The sequence below is a fragment of the Panthera leo genome, chromosome C1 (assembly GCF_018350215.1).
Source record: "Panthera leo isolate Ple1 chromosome C1, P.leo_Ple1_pat1.1, whole genome shotgun sequence".
NCBI lineage: Eukaryota > Metazoa > Chordata > Mammalia > Carnivora > Felidae > Panthera > Panthera leo.
Genome location: NC_056686.1, coordinates 173,560,860 through 173,578,729, shown reverse-complemented (window position 1 = coordinate 173,578,729; position 17,870 = coordinate 173,560,860). Strand labels below are relative to the sequence as shown.

The 17,870-nt window shown below is 35.7% G+C and overlaps 1 protein-coding gene and 1 long non-coding RNA gene across 2 annotated transcripts in view; one reads left to right on the top strand and one right to left on the bottom strand.

Moving 5' to 3' along the window:
- Positions 1-4,663, top strand: part of CALCRL (calcitonin receptor like receptor) — a 103,248-nt gene extending 98,585 nt beyond the window's left edge. The window contains exon 16 of the mRNA XM_042949407.1: positions 1,505-4,663. Within this exon, the coding sequence (XP_042805341.1) occupies positions 1,505-1,720 (216 nt within the window). The 3' untranslated portion in view covers positions 1,721-4,663. The remainder of the gene's footprint in view (positions 1-1,504) is intronic.
- Positions 1-17,870, bottom strand: part of LOC122226371 — a 220,068-nt gene that overhangs the window by 4,543 nt on the left and 197,655 nt on the right. The gene's annotated exons all lie outside the window — the stretch shown is intronic.

Sequence of the window (17,870 nt, the reverse complement as noted above, 5' to 3'; positions counted from 1 at the left end):
TGCACCCCCCACCCCCGGCTCATGCTCTCTCTCTCTCTTTCTCTCTCAAATAAATAAATAAAACTAAAAAAAAGAAACGGTTTGACTTTCTATTTGTGTCTTCTGTTTTTCTACATGCTAAAACATAAAGTGAGACAGTAAAACTTTATGTCCATTTTAAGTGACAGAGAACAGGAGACTCAAAGGACTTTGAAGTATCCCACTGAGTTCTCTCATTAAAAGATCTCCTGGGAATAGCTATTAGTAATAGATTGTTCATAATTTGGAGAAGTTTTCTTGATCTATTATATAAAACAATGAAGACTTAACTAAGCCATCCTATTTTAAAGTTTAATATTAATTTTTACACATGATTACAGTGAATGAAAAGTTGGGGAATTTTATATATTAGCAGAAAGTTAAACAATTATTGCATGAGTATGTTTCTAGTACATGGATGACTGGAAAGTTGCTTTCAGTGATGCTCAAATTCCCTGTGAGGAAGCAAAGGGTCAAAGAGCAGTAGATAGTGTGGGGAAGACAGTTCAAAGCTACACATGTTTTGGACAGATCTGGATTAGGTCACAGGGATGTGGCTAATACACTCGTAACCTAGGAGCAGAGTCCCACACCAGTGTGCCCAATCATCAGACACCTGGAAACATCCAGGTTGCCAAACTGGAGATGTATTTGAATATTCTCATTTCCACTCACTGATTCAGTATGAAGAAAATCACCTTTGTGTCTCATGTTCGATTCAAACCTAGGTCACTATATATGGCCTACAAGTCCTGATCTCTAGCTTTAGAGAAGAAGGAAGCCAGTTAACATTAAATTCATCCAGTCAGAGGGAGATCCAAAAACAAAAAAAAGTGGAGTGGTAACATTCCTAAACGTTTTCACAGGCTCATCTCATTTGTCATTACCTGTTGAACGCTTTCTTCCCTCTGGCTAGTAAGCCTCAGGAGGACAAAAACACTGATCTTTTTTTTCCAGAATGTAGCACAATACCTGGCATGTGTTAATCACTCCGTAAAAACTAGTTGCTGCTGCTGTTGATGATGATGATGATTATTTATATTCCCTGTTTCCCTAACTTCTTTTTCTTTTATACTTCCTCTCTTCTTTTATACTCTTACTAATTATCTTCTCATTCTATTATTTAAGATACTGATATAAAAGTAAATGTTACACACGCAATCTTACAAAAGGGGGTCTGGATTAACTACTTGTTTGACCATAATACATTCATATGCATTATTAAAGCTTCAAAGATAAGGCATGAAAAAAATATCGAGGGAATCTAAAATAAAGAGCAAGGCAACGAATTTCCTAACTGTAAATTTCCTAATGTTTCCAATTTAATGTTTTAATTTAAAAAAAGCAATATTATTCACTAATTAACATCAATGCTTTTGGTTTTTCTAAAGTTTTACATAAATTATTATATTTTACTTTTAAATACAGTATCTTTATTTCAGATAATGGATTGCTCTTGTCCTTTCTGTTTCTTTTTGATTGATAGGTTCAAGCAATTCTGAAAAGAAATTGGAATCAATATAAAATCCAATTTGGAAACAGCTTCTCCCATTCAGATGCTCTTCGCAGTGCGTCTTACACAGTGTCAACAATCAGTGATGGTACAGGATACAGTCATGACTGTCCCAGTGAACACTTAAATGGAAAAAGCATCCACGATATTGAAAATGTTGTCTTAAAACCAGAAAAGTTATATGATTGATAATAGAGGGAATACTGTTTAACTATTTTGGGTCACTCCTAACTCAAGGACTTGGATCCATGACTTTACAACCAGAAGACTTCAGTATAAAATGAATTTCTTGAATACCACAAAGAAACGCCTCACATCAATTCAGTAGTATTTTGTTAAATGTTTAACAACTAGACCTTTGGGAGGGGAAAAAAACCCTTGATTTGTAATGTTTTTCCAGTTTCTATGGTGTATTCCCACCAGGGCTAATTTCGGTCTACCAATCTGACATCACTGAGTGTGAAACTGGGAAAAGATGAGGTCAGTCAACTCTTGTAGGCTGGTGTGTGCCAGCTCTAGTACACCACTGCACGAATTCACATGTGAATAAGACTGTAAAGTTCATATACGCATCGGGCATGATTCTACTCTTGTTGGCTAAACAGGCCTAGCTGAGGCCTATAGACTTAGAGGGAAAATTAACTTTTCATTTGTTTGTTTTAAAAATCTTCATCCCATATTCATTGGTGCAGTTGATTTTTTTTTTAACCAAGTAGGTATTCTAACCCTTTTTGTATTTACCCTTTCAAATGGACTGCATAAAGAGGTAATTATTTCTGTTGGCTTACCCACTTCTCCCCAAGAAAAGCAATAGAGTAGAATTGCCATTGGCTACTCATTGGCTGATACATCACAGTTATATCCAATGTCATATCTGTTTTTGAGGTTTGACGAATAGTATGTCAGACATACAATCCTACTTTGGCATCATCAGGGGGATATCTTGGTTGATATTACAAAACATCCTTGTCAGCTACTTTCCTATCTTACTACACAAGTGGGAGGGAATCAGTTTCCCTGTATCTGTAAATAGAAACTTTGCCCCTTCCATTTCTACTGTGTAGACAAACTGGCAATTATTTTACATGAAGGAAATCAGTGAAGGATTTCTTATTTTCTTGGAAGTTTGTAAAAAAAAATTTGTTATGAAAAATAAGCTTGTAAATACTCTGTTATTCTATTTTATAGTCTGAAATCAAATGTGTACAACCTAGATAAGTTTTTAAAAAAACAAATACATAATGTAACAATGTATGCATGTTAATATCTGATACTGTGTCTGGGCTGATTTTATAATAAAATAGAGTCTGGAATTCTATATTTGGTAAATATTTTAAAGACAACCAGATGCCAGCATCAGAAGTTTGTTTGAGAACCAAGAGAACAGAAATATCTATGATAAGATATAAAATATTTATTTAAAAAAATCAAGCCATTGTTTTATTATATTAGCTTAGGTGATGCTTTCATACCTTAATAATAGGTATGTTTGACATATTTCTCCTTTTATTTTGACGATGAGCTTGCATTCTAATCCAGTAACGTTAATGGATTCCTATCGTAAAAAATGCCAATCTGCCATTCTTATGGTTTTCACACCATTAAAAATATTACTTTTCTGACGCTTACTGCATAAACATTTATGGCTTTGGGAGTGTTCAGACTTTTTAAAAAATTAGAGGAATAGAATATATATACATATATATCATATACAATGCTTTATTAGAGCTACTATGATAATATGATACTAGAAATCAGTGAAAGACTTGAATACATCAGTGAAGAAGAATTGTCAGAACATTTAGGGAGTAATTAAATTAAGATGGAAGAAAGCCTTGCTAATGAATTAAAGTGACATTTAAATGGGATTCAGTTGTTCCCCTAATGTTATTTTCCACTGGAATTTCTGAAAAACAAAAATGCCTTCAATTAGTAAAATTCAATTTGAGGAGGACAAGTTACTATGCATATGTGCTTTTCTAGTGTGTCAATTTGCTTAAAATGGATTAAACTAATGACTGAGTAATCATAGATTCTTTCTTAACTGTCAATAGATTGTGAGTTCTGAAGTCATTTGTAATTGTCCAGGAAAATTATCTAAATTAGTAAGAACTAACAGATTAAATGGCTTGGTCAATATAGTTATAATTCATCTGTACACATGCAAAGATTTTGTCATTTGTTTCTAAATCTATGGATTTTACAGCAAGCTGTCACAGGAAGGAATGCAGGCTGTTCTCGACTTGCCACTGTCTAAATAATACAAAAATTCCTTTAAATAAACTCACTTTTTAGCTACTTATTCTTCAAAGATTCAAATCCTTTGCTTCATACTGCTCACATATTTCCACATTCTTCCAGACAAACTGTCAAGTCTCAACCATAAATGACAGTAGAAAATTCTGTCAAATTCTCCATCAGCATTACAGTAAAAATTTTACTGTCATTTTCCAGTGTTTCTTTTATTCTGTTTTTTTATCATATTAAATTTAGATCAGATTTCTTTTATGGCTCACAATTGTTTAGTGCACAGTTTTTAGATGAAGGCATCCAATAATTACTCAGTTTTGTAGCCATATTTTCTTACGAGTAGTATTTTCAAATATTAGACTTCTCTAAAGCTGAAGTGATAACTAGGATCTCCTTTATATCTTACTTATAAAGAAAAGATAAAATAAATACTTTTTAAAACCAAATTTTTGGGGTAGCTAAACACTAATTTGGGGAATTTCTACCTTTCAGAATACAGATCTGCTACTTTTCTGTAAGTATTTGTGTAAGTCAGATTTTAATTAAAAAATTCTAGTTTGTCCTTTTTCATTTTCTAAAGTTATTTTCCAGTGAATTCATTCATAAAATATCCATTCTGGAATTTGGTGTTTGCTCAAATGTAACGCAGTGTGTACATAGTATTAGTGGTAGGTGTAGTGCTGTATTTATTGGCTTAATAATTTTAAGTGTGAACTTCATTGTCTTTTGGTTTTAACCTGCTAATAGAAACCACCACTTCTTTTATCTGTAAGTCACAAACGAGATATTTTGATCAATTAAAATAAGTCATATTATATCTACTTAATGTACATCTCTATTTTTTGATTGTATGAAAATATTAAAGTTATGAGTTAAAGTTGATTTTCACGCATGTGTACTTAAGTGTTGAATAATTTATACACATAACTGTTTATAGCAGTCAGTGGAATATACTAAAATCAATGACTATATCTCTTTTGCCCTCTTTAAAATCTACAATAAACCAGTAAAACATCCCATAAACCAATTTTTTAAATATTATGAATTTGAAAAAAAAAAAAAAAAAAAAAAAAATATTATGAATTTGAAAAAAATTGTGAATTTGTTTTTCAAGCTAGAAAACTCTAAAGAAATAAAATTCTAAATAAGTATTCAAATTCCTTTCTAGGCTGAAAGAAGTTTGGAAAGGATGCCCAGAAAGAGGAAAATGTACAGGAATTTCTCTCCTTTCTCCATTATGTTCCATTGTGTAGTTTTGTATTGAACAGAGGAAAGAAAAAGAAGGAAAATAACTATTTAGGGATAATTTTAAAAGGGGGAATAATCATGACTCACAAATATAAAATGAAAACGTGTCCCAGATTTTGGTTAGTTCTTTCATTATTGACGGAACAATATATCACAATTCATGGAAAAATTCAAGTATCACGTGTATAGAAGAATATAAGATATGTTGAAATGAGTTTATAAATAGATGCTCTATTCTTATGGCAATAATCAGTTACGTTCTATTGAATAACTAGTATGTATTTCTATAATAGAGAATAAATGTACATCATTATCAATTTTATGCAACTAACAAATCTGTAAAATAGCTCAAAATAATGAAAGGTAGAGATAACCTAAAAGGATGCATGAGAAAGTACTAGAAAAGGCACTTCACTGACTCTAACATATATCTTGACTATATAATGAGAAAGCAATATGTTGCACATGCAATAAGTACAATAAATATTTGTATGTATGTACATATATACATATATATAAAGAGAGATGAGGGTGTCTGGGTGGCTCATTCGGTTAAGTCTCTGACTCTTGATTTCAGCTCAGGTCATGATCCCACGTTTTGTGGGATTGAGACCTGCGTCAGGCTCTGTCCTGACAGTGTAGAGCCTGCTTGGGATTCTCACTCTCTCCTTCTCTCTATGTTCCTCCCAAGCTCATGTGCACAGCCTCTTCCTCTCCCTCTCTCTCGCTCTCAAAATAAATAAATACACTTAAAGTAAAAAAGGGGTGAGATGATAGCTATGGACACCCCTTGAATGCTATTCTAAGCAGTAGGAGAATTCAGAAATATAACAACACACACAGTAAATGTGCACAGATACATATTTCCCATGTACACATATAACAACCAGGTAAACGCCCCAGTAGGGTAAAAAGGAGCAAATCTGTAACAGCATCAAGAGAAGGTAAAATAAATAGGGACAACTTAAATAAGAAATGAGTGAAATACATTTCAATACTACGAACAATCACAATAGAAGACATCAATCAGTTCATGGAAAAATACATGATGTTCTTGAAGAAGAAGATCACCATAAAGATGTCAATTTTCCCCTAAAAACTACATTGTAAGTATATATGATCCAAATAAAAATAATGGTAGTTAATTATTTTGAGACCAGACATGATGATTCTAAATTTCATAAATAGTCATGAAAGCTCTAAACAAGTGTGTGTGTGGGGGGGGTGGGGGGGGTAGAAAGGAGATAAGCCTTGACATATTTTGTAACCTAACAGTTAAAACAGTGGTAATATCACATGATATAAAGAAAGAATGGGGGAGAAGAAGTGTCTAGGTCACTCTTTTTAATATTTTGCTGGAGACAGAGCCAAAAATGATAATCCAAACAGGGAGTAAAATGACATTATCACCCAGAAAATCATGAATTCATTCTGTCTTACTCTCTCTTCTTTACAAGCATGCCATCCCTGGAATACCAAACGTAAGAAATGGGCTTATTAACAAGTTACATAACTGGTAGGGTTGCTGTCTTGTCTTTAAAAAGGCAAATGTGTTGAAATCATCACCTGGCAAGTATAGATGTCTGTACAAAAAAACCATCCTTGTTAATTTTTGACTGGGAAAGAAGTGAAGATGCCAGTTGTCTCTTTCAAGCTACAAGTAAAAGCCTAGAATTTCACTGATATTAGATTCAGGGATGCTGAACCATCCCTCTGGAAAATCTAGGAGTACTAAAACCCCAAGGAACACCCCTTAGCCTACACTTACAGCAAAGTTGAATGGATATTCTATTGTTTCTAAATTCCATCTACATTCTTTTCCTTCAGACCTCAGCTGGAAGGCATTTCTCTGGCTTGCTGAATTCCCAAATATTTTTATCATGTAATTTTATTTTAAGAAGTTTCTTAAACATTTTTTCTATTTCATTTTGTCCTTTTTGGGGAGCCTGGGTGGCTCAATCGGTTGAGCGTCCAACTTCAGCTCAGGTCATGATCTCACTGTTGGTGGGTTTGAGTCCCGTGTCGGGCTCTGCACTGACAGCTCAGAGCCTGGAGCCTATTTCGTATTCTGTCTCCCTCTCTCTCTGCACCTGCCCCCTCGCACTGTGTCTGTCTCTTGAAAATAAATAAACGTTTTTAAAAAAATGTCTTTTCAACTTTCCTTTGATCTCTTTAATTTAAAAAAAAAATTATTTTATTTATTTTTTAAAGTAGGCTCCACACCTAGTGTGGGCTTGAACTCATGACCCCAAGATCAAGAGTTGTATGCTCTAACTGAGCCAGCCAGGCACCCCTCCCTTGACCTCTTTATCTTAGCTCAGGCTATATATTATATTCTATCCCATTATTGTCAAAAATTTTTTGGACACACATTTATATATCTAATCCCCAGTCTGTTATTGTCTATTTCATGTCTTAGTCTTCTCAGGCTCCATAATAAAAATACAACAGACAGAGTGGCTTAATCAACAGAAATTTATTTCCCACAGTTCTACAGGTTGAGAATTCCAAGATCATAGTGCCAGCAAGGTACCAAGATCAAAGTTTCATTCTGAAGCCTCTTCTTGAGGCTTGTAGACAGCTGCCATCTTGCTGTGCACTTATGAGACTTCTTTGGGCAAGTGGAGAGAAAATGAGAGAGCAATATATCTTTCTACTTATAGGAATACTAATCATATTAGATCGGGGCCCCACTTTTATGACCTCATTTAACCTTAATTACTTCTTTGGAGGTCCAATCTTCAAAAATGGGGGTTAGAGCTTCAATATTAATTTGGGGGGGGGGGACACAAACATTCAATGCATAACACTCCTTTATTTCATCACAAGGTCTGTATACTACTCAATACCTCATAATAAAGGAAACAAAATACAACAACAAAACTAAAATTTACACTTGCCCTGTAAATCAGATAATGCTTCCTTTTCTGAAATAGGACTTCTGTAAAAGTTATCTTATTGCCTAAGTCTAGTTCCAGAAAGTTGTTGATGGCTATCTTCTTGATCTGCTTTCTTCATAGGATATCATCCAGTTTCCTCACAAACTTCTTCCTCCTTAAAGTTCATTTAGGTCACTTTAGCCTTTTATTTCTTCATGCTCATGTCACAAATGCAGCCAGAGTCATTTTTCTCCTTTTGATTTTGTGTCCAAGAAGCTTGCCCAGCTGTGTCTGTCTTTTAGTTTTAGTGTTATTTACTCCCACAAAGTTTTGGTAAGAATGCTTTTCATCTCCAATAATATACAAAGAGCTACTTTTTTTTTAATGTTTATTTATTTATTTTGAGAGAGAAAGAGAGTGATCAGGGGAGGGGCAGAGAGAGAGGAAGACAGAGAATCCCAAGCAGGCTCCTCACTGTCGGTACAGAGCCCGATGTGGGGCCTCAACTCATGAACTGTGAGATCATGACCTGAGCCAAAATCAAAAGTCAGATGCTTAGGGGCGCCTGGGTGGCTCAGAAGGTTGAGCGTCCGACTTCTGCGCAGGTCATGATCTCAGAGTTCATGAATTTGAGTCCCGTGTCAGGCTCTGGGCTGACAACTCAGAGCCTGGAGCCTGCTTCAGATTCCTTGTCTCCCTCTGTCTCTGCCCCTCCCACCCTCACGCCGTGTCTCTTTCTCTGTCTCAAAAATAAATAAACATTAGAAAATTAACAAAAACAAAGTCAGATGTTTAACCGACTGAGTCACCTGGGTGCCCCACACAGAGCACTTTCTACAGAACACCTGTTTGATCCAGGTCTACACACCCAGGACACTTTTCCAGACTGCAATTTACCTTCTGGCATACGCTCCATAAATTTAGGCTAACCATATATTCCAGTTTTCTGAAGCATCTAGGTTTGTTGCTTGTTGTCCTGGTATCTATTTCAGTTTAGCATTTGCAAGACTGGCCTTAGATTCATGAGAAAGGGGCTCTGTTCTTGTCCTGGCACTTTAGAGACCCCAACTCTGGTCTTATTTCCATGTGAGAGGGGGTTATCTGAGGCAAGAAAACATGTCTACCTGGAGCTTAACTCTCCCCTTCTAACCATGTCCTGGGCATCTTGGGACCCCAGAGCTTCCAGCCCAAATGGTTTATGCTCATACCTGGGAACTATACAAGTCTTTTGGCTGCATTCCCCTTTCTGATGATGGACCATACCTCCTCTGTGCCCATCTCTCATCTCAAGGAGTGGCCCTAGGATCATTGTTTATACTGAGAAGTGAATAGACTCAGTATGCAGGCTGAAGGGTGAATTTGCATCTGCATGAGAGGCCCTGCCAGTGTTAGGAGGGGCTGGGGATGGACAGAAAGAGCCTTCTGAGGCCTGGGGCCAGCTCACCCAATATCAGCATGTCCTCATACAAAACTCCAAGGATTCTGAGAATTATGACATCTAATTTGAAACTAATCTTCTTGGGTGTTTTGAAAATTTATTTATAAAAATAGAAAGAGAAAGCTACTGAGTAGTTTTGTGGCTTCCTTTGTATACTTGAAATATGTCAAATATATGGGCTTCAATTTGTACGCTTGCCTCAGGCTCCACAGATATTAAGGAAGAGTCTGAGACATTTTCCTAGATAAACATCTCTTGGTTTGGATAATGAATTATATGTTCCCTAATTCACTTCTACTCTAAACCTTCCCTGACCCCAACTGAAAAGTACTTATTAAATGGTTAAGACTTTTTTCTTTTTTTTCCCCAAAGATCTATTTCATGCTTTTATTATGTATACTAAAGCCCACAATTATCTGCCATTTTCAATAATTCACAGTTCAATAATTCTTGGCAATAACCATGAAAACAACTAGCGTTACTAGTGTTATTCTAACAACTCTATTGATCAAATATTATACCTCATGGTCCTGTCAAGCATGGGCCATTCCTGAAAGTAACTAGCAATCTTTACCTTTTATTTGTTAAGTGTAATTGCAATAGGATTCCTTCAGAAGTCATAAGCTTTGGGGCACCTGGGTGGCTTAGTTGGTTGAGCATCTGACTTTCGATTTTGGCTCAGGTCATGATCTCATGGTTCCTGGGATCAAGCTCTGCATAAGGCTCTGCATTGACAGTGCAGAGCCTGCTTGGGATTTTCTCTCTCTCCCTCTCTCTCTCTCTCTTCCCTCCCCTGCTTCCTCTCTCTCTCTTCTCTCTCTCTCTCTCTCTCATGATAAATAAGTAAGCATTAAAAAAAAGAGAAGTCACAGCTTTTTTCACTGATAGATTTTTAAAACCAGCTTCACTGTTGTTCTAAAGAACATTTAAGTTATTTATTTCCTGGAATTAACCTAATAATAAATATCTACTGTCCTCCCAAACATGGCCTTATGCATCAGAGTTTTGGGGCAGTTGTTCTTTCTCTGGAGACAGTGGTTCTCATGAAGAAGCCCCTCGCTGAAAGCATCCTCACACTCTCTCCTGCACAGAAGCTCTATCTGGTTTTCTCCTCTTTGCTTTTATTCAACTCTCCAAATATAAAGATTATGTATGATAAATAGAAACTAACATAAAACACTGGTTCCCCCCCGCCTTTGTCCTATAAAAATGCAGTCAGTTCTGTTTCACAGTAGACAGACTTGCCCTGTCTTCCATCTTTCTTAAATTTTCTATCTGCAGCTGCCAACAGACATTTCTCTACCCATCACAAAAGCTGAAGGAGAAAACTCAGCACTGTCTACCACTAAAATACTTTGGTCAATTCCTGCTGCTACTGATCTTTTGCAGATATTTCTACCCCACTAAGATGCTCCTGAATTCTTCCTACCTGATAGTCTGCTTTGTGCCTTCTCACAGCCAGCCTCTGGCTTCCCGAATTGCTGTCACATTTGCAGATGTTTATGTTCTTCTACTTTCTTTTCCTCTATTCTACCTGCCCAGGTGTGTTACCCCCTTTCCCTGTTTTACACTGGCTCTTCTATATTGAGAGCTTGGGACATGGTAGGCACTCAATAAATATTCATTCCTTTTCCTTCATCTATTAAAAACTATATTTGAATCAGTAGGGCAAATGTAATCCTCAGATAATTAAACTGAGCATTTGAAAATTTATGTTAATGTCTCTCTGTTTCCATATTATAAAGTTAAGACTAGAAATAGGAGTCAATATTTGATACCAGAAACACTATCAAGCTATTCATACCAATAAGAAACAACATAGAAGAAAATAATTTATAGGAAAGCCCATCAGAAGACCTTTTATTGCCCTTTAATAATCAGGGTAAGGGGGAAGAATTTGTCAAATAAAAGGAGCTAAAAGCCAAAGACAAGTCTTTGAAATAATGGCTTCTGAAATAAGGGATTGGCACAAATTCCTATTGTACAATGTCCCATCTACAAAATAACAGCATGTTCCTTTCTTGACAGTCTATTGTCTCTTCTGTCTCATGATGAAAGTAGATTTATCCTTTTATACTCTGATTATTTCCTGTTTGAGTAGTCTGTCATCAGTGGATAAAATAGAAAGGATCCCTTCTTGTTCTTTTTATTCAATGGATACCACCATTCAGCTATCTCAAATGGTGGGCAGGTCAGGTCTCATTGGCTCCCTGCCTCTCTGCAGCTATGCCAGTGAGGCCAGAATGCAGAACCAGAAATGTGGAACTAAGTGGAAGTTAAGGCCCTGAACTGTGCTCCATGACCTTGACTTGTTTATGTGATCTTTGAATATCCATTTCCTCAAAGGGGCTAGCAGTGAAAACACAAAGAGCTGAAAATTCACTGTTTCTAAGAGGTTCTAAGGAATCATGGGAGGTGTCAATTAATACATAAAGTGACAGGTAAAGATTGGCAGGGTGTGTGGAAAAAAATTTTAAATTATAATGAATACAAAGGTTTTGTATGATTAAGCAGGAAAATATGTAGCACTGTTGGTAATTTCCAGTAAACTATTAGATCAGCTATGCTTTCACTGTCACAGGTGTTAGACCACGAGGTGCCCTGGGGGAGAACAATTTATTCTATGGCTTCCAGAACACATTTGATTCATATCCTGTCTCCTATGTTGTTTTACAATGTATCATATTTATTATATGACAAAATAAGCATTTTTTTGGATACACTGCAAATCACCCATCTTATAAGGCTTCTTTTCTCCTAGGGGGTTGTGGATAGAATTCAGGAGATCCATGGATTTAGATGCACAGAAAGTTCATGCTTGTATTTTCATTAACTGCAGGCTGAAATTCAATATATCCTTCCTTTATGAATATAGGAGAAAACCACAACAGTATTAGCCATAACTATGACTTCGTCACCAATATAAATCATAGATATGGATATCATTATATCAAATCATGATTGTTGCAGAAGTCTGGAAATAACATTTTTGATCACCAATATTTTAAAGCTGCGATCATTATTAGACTTACTCATTAGGTAAATGCATTTAATAAAGAAGTACATGTATAGTTGTATCACAAATTTGTTTTTAATATTTGGATAACAGAATTGTAATATAACCTATTTCCTTGGTAAACTGTGTATTTTATTTTGGATATTTAAAAATATTATTCTGACAAAAGATCCATAGGCTTCACCATACTGCCAAAGGAGTGAAAGATACACAAAGTAGTGAAAAGCCATAGTTTAGAAGAACGGTGGTTCTCAAAGTTGAGTGTGCATCAGAATTCCCTGTAGAGCTTGTTAAAACACTGATTATGGAGTCCCATCCCCAGAGAATGATTCAGCCAGTCTGGGGGGACCTGAGAACTTGCTTTTATTTTTTTTTTTATTTTTTTTTTTATTTTATTTTTGGGACAGAGAGAGACAGAGCATGAACGGGGGAGGGGCAGAGAGAGAGGGAGACACAGAATCAGAAACAGGCTCCAGGCTCCGAGCCATCAGCCCAGAGCCTGACGCGGGGCTCGAACTCACGGACCGTGAGATCGTGACCTGGCTGAAGTCGGACGCTTAACCGACTGCGCCACCCAGGCGCCCCGAGAACTTGCTTTTAGAACAGGTTCCCAAGTGATGATGATGCAGCTGGTCCAGGGACCACACTTTGTAAGTGACTGCAATAGCATTGCTTGGAAGAAAAAAATGGGTGGCTCTTAAAATCAAAGCCTAGAATTGTTTTTAAAAATCATATGGATGTTTGGAAATGCAAGCTGGTGCAGCCACTCTGGAAAACACTATGGAAGTTCCTCAAAAAACTAAAAATAGAACTACCCTACAGCCCAGAAATTGCACTACTAGGCATTTATCCAAGGAATACAGGTGCGCTGTTTCAAAGGGACACATGCACCCCCATGTTTATAGCAGCACTATCAACAAGAGCCAAAGTATGGAAAGAGCCCAAATGTCCATCGATGGATGAATGGATAAAGAAGATGTGGTATATATGTATATATGTATATATATACATATATATATACACAATGGAGTATTACTCGGCAGTCAAAAGACTGAAATCTTGCCATTTGCATCTACTTGGATGGAACTGGAGGGTATTATGCTAAGCGAAATTAATCAGAGAAAGACAAAAATCATATGACTTCACTCATATGAGGACTTTAAGAGACAAAACAGATGAACATAAGGGAAGGGAAACAAAATAATATAAAAACAGGGAGGGGGACAAAACAGAAGAGAGTCATAAATATGGAGAACAAACTGAGGGTTACTGGAGGGGTTGTGGGAGGGGGGATGGGCTAAATGGGTAGGGGCACTAAGGAATCTACTCCTGGAATCATTCTTGCACTATATGCTAATTAATTTGGATGTAAATTTAAAAAAATAAAAAAATAAAACAAGTTTAAAACAAATCATACGGATGTTGGCAAGTAATCATTCAGAAGAACTTGAAATTGATACCCATTAAAAAGAAATGCTCAAATGTTTGTGGTTTTGTTGTTGGTTTTTTTTGTTTTTTGTTTTTTGGTTTTTTTTTGTTTTTTTTTTTTTTTGCTAACAGAGCACAGCAAATCCATTGTATAAAGATTTATGTCTTGAACAGTTGGTCTCTACACATAATGATATAAATCAAAAGAAAACATCAACACCATTATCAAAGATGAACACACTTTTACCTTAAGGAAAGAAATTTGCAAGCTGTCAGGATGCTGTATTCAAGAAACCAAACCAGACTAAATGTGTCTAGTTTTGATATTTTCAAGTGTACATCCCTCAAAACTCAGGGTCTCTAAGTGTGCCATGCATGTGAAGTCTCACTTCCCAAGTGAAGAATGATTCACTGTAACAATAGACAAATCCTTCTATTTCTTTTATACCTCCTCAGGTCACTTTTCAGAAACCTGTCCAAGATAGGATATTTTCAAATACAATTGTGTCGCTGTTGAAATGATAAATAGTGAAGGGATCTTTCCATCTAGAAAAGATTTAAATTTGGAAGGTTGATTTTGCATTTATAATTCAGTTAGTCTTGCTTGCTCCAAATTAGAATAGTTGCCTCCGGAGTTTTAATTTCCTCTTGAGTATGTCTATTTCTTCTCAGGCAAAAGTATTTAAAATATGTATGGTGATAAACCTCTCGTCGTATAGCCTCTCCTCCTTGTGACTGTGGATTTTTAATTAACATTAGCTCCTGGGTTATATTTGTGTTAATGGATTCTATTATACATTCAGCAACCCTTCCTAGCAGAAGGAAGAAATAGATCCACAGACAAGAGTTGAAAGGAAAAAAAATGATAAGGTGACTGTGAATCAATGCATGTGGTATTCTCTGCATGCTATGTTCTAGAAATTGATGTCCAGCTCAGAATTCTAACATCATTCCATCCTCCTGGACCCAGGGAGTGTACATAATTTCGTTGCTTACACAACCATTCAATTCAAGCTTAGCTTCCATTTTAAAAGGTAATATTTGAGCACAGAGGGAACCAACATGATAAAAAGTATGGGGACCAGCATTAATGTCTATTAGGTAAAAGGAAAGGTGGACATTCAAACAATATGCCCGGGATGACAGGCAGTTGTCAGAGCTTATGGTGGAGCAACATTGCTAAATATGTGAGATAATCAGCAAACAAATAAGCTTAGTAAATTTAAATAAGTCCTGCCAAATTTGGCTGCAGGCATTTAGAATTTGAGAATTCCAAATAACAAGGCACTTAGATTTCTCAGAGGATAAGGCCTGGATCATTCCACTGTTAAACATTATTTTTTTCTACTGACAAAAGAAATGGCAGGGAGAGTGATTGAAATACAGAAAAGAAAAAGATTTCTTAGTTTCTTTTTTTTAATCAAAATAAACGAAAGCTTTCATTAGTATCCAAGATCTCTAAAACATTCCAAGTTGCATTCTAGTTCAGAGAAGCAGCAGCTGAGGAAGTGTTAGAACCATTATCATCTCTAATATTTTCAAGTGTAGAAGGAAGGATGAACCCTTATTAGGTAGTAAATGATAACAGCCAATCACATGGTTACTTTGATATTGTTCTCTATCATGTGAAAAGCAAAAAAAAAAAAAAAAAAAAAAAAAAAAAAAAAAAAGTGACATAGCTCTGAAACTTACGTTACTAACTACTTCTTTAACTATCATTTCATGTTTCCCATTTTCTTGTCCATGGCATCAGTGTTTTAGAGCCATGGCTTTAAGTTAAACAAAGAGAGACAAAACTCAGTGTGTCTATCAGGAAGGGAGAAAATTTTAGTTTTGGTGAAAATATTTTGGAATGATAAATGCATACAATTTTAATAAATCTAATAAAAATTATTGATACCCCTAAAGGGATTTTATATTATAGTAGCCCTATGTGAACTTGTAAACTGAGGCTCCCAAGTTACTGAACTTGGGAACAAGTATATACCTAAGGGGTTTCAGAAAATCAGTTGCTTTGCTTTTCTGAATGGCTGGTAATAATTTATGGGAAATGAAAAAAAAAATCAAATCAGAAGATGGAGGAAATGGTGAGGAGAAGTTTTGAAGGAGAGCAGGCTGGGTCATGTAATGTCTAGTTGCACAGGATTCTGAGTTAGAAAGGCCAATGTGCAAATGTTAGTTCTATTATGTTCTACCTTATCCAAGTTGCTCAAATTCCTATGTTTCTTTTGCTCCTCAGCAAGAAGGCAAAAATAATAATTTTCAGGATTTTGTATAAATTAAAGTAGTTAAGATATTTATAATGTCTAGTGGGCTACTAAGAAATGGAAGACATTTCAGTGAATGTAGTTTTAGGATTAGGTTTGTTAAACAGCTACTATGTATTACAAGTTTTGCTACTTTGTTATATTAATAATTGCTATTTATCAAAATTCTACCTGCCAAACTCTTCCTGGCTATTTCTTACATATTAGTTCATTTCCTTTTCATTCCTAACTATGTAAGGCAGGTATTATAATCCCTGGTTTGCTTATTATGGAATTGAAAAGAAATTAAGACATTTGTCTTAAGACCTCTGAGGCTATAAGTGGGAAAGTAAAGGATTATATCTGGATCCAGACTTTCATGCTGTTAACAACTGGATGTGTCATTCATTTTAAAGATTAATAGTTAAAAATGTGGAGAAGGTTTGTGTTTCTAAATGATAAATTAAAAAGTTCACTTATATAATTTCCATTTTATCCAGTAATTTTAGATAATGATGGTGGCTACTGATAATGAGTGTTTGGTGGGGATGATTGGGAGAATTTTCTATTGGATTTTCATTTCAAGTAACCAATATTTAGTTGAAACCATAGTAACCATTTTGATTGAAATCCCCATTTGACTCATATCTTTGATTCATGAAAAAGAGGTTATAAACCAGTTGGTGATAGATGCCATATAATGAAATACTTTTTTGATAGAATTACCATTGCTAGAGAGAAGATTGCAATGTAAAGCCAAAGAGTAACCATGATGGTCTGCTATTTTTTTTTAATGTTTATTTATTTTTGAGACAGTCAGAGTGTGAGTGGGGCAGGGGTAGAAAGAGGGAGACACAGAATCCAAAGCTGGCTCCAGGTTCTGAGCTGTCAGGACAGAGCCCTATGCGGGGCTCAAACTCACAGACTGCGAGACCACAACCCGAGCCAAAGTCATACACTTAACTGACTGAGCCACCCAGGCACTCCCATAATGGTCTACTCTTAATGAAATACTTTTTTGGAAAAATTACTGATAGTGTAAAAGTTTCCTTATTTCACTGCAATGTATGTTGTGATATATACCATTTGTGTCCCAAGCACAACCACACTGGAAGATCTTTGAAAAATTGTTATTGAATGAATGAATGAATTAAAATCTTTTTACTGCTCTTATCAGGGGCATCAATATCCTCTTACTCCTCAGTCTCTGCAGAATTTGCTATACTCTCCTCTTCATCTTCTAAGACATCTTTGATTTTTTTTCCCCTACCTACTTTTATGATCATTTTTTTCTCTGTCACCTTTACTAACTATCCTCTTCTAACCATCTCTTAAATGCAAGTAATTTACTGGTTGCCCTTGATTACTTTCTCCAATCATACTCGCTCTCTCTGGGTGATCCCAATCAATGTTATGGCTTCAACTGTCACATTTATATTGAAGAAACAGAAGTAGGGAAGAGAAGGGGGGAAGTTGAAAAAGAAAGGAGGGAAGTAAGGGAGGGAGGGAGGAATGGATAGAGGGAAGGAGGGAGGGACACTGGCTCTGGAAATATCAATATAACTCACAATCATCCCATATCAACATGTCTAAAATAGAATTACTCACTCATCCTGTTAATCCTGATCTTTCCCAGTACAGTAAAACCTTGGTTTGCGAGCATAATTCATGCTGGAAACATGCTTGCAATCCAAAGCACTTGTATATCAAAGGCAATTTCCCCATAAGAAATAATGGAAACTCAGATGACTTGTTGCACAACCCAAAAATATTCATATAAAAATTATTACAATACTGTAATATAATACAAAATAATAAATAAAATACAAAATAT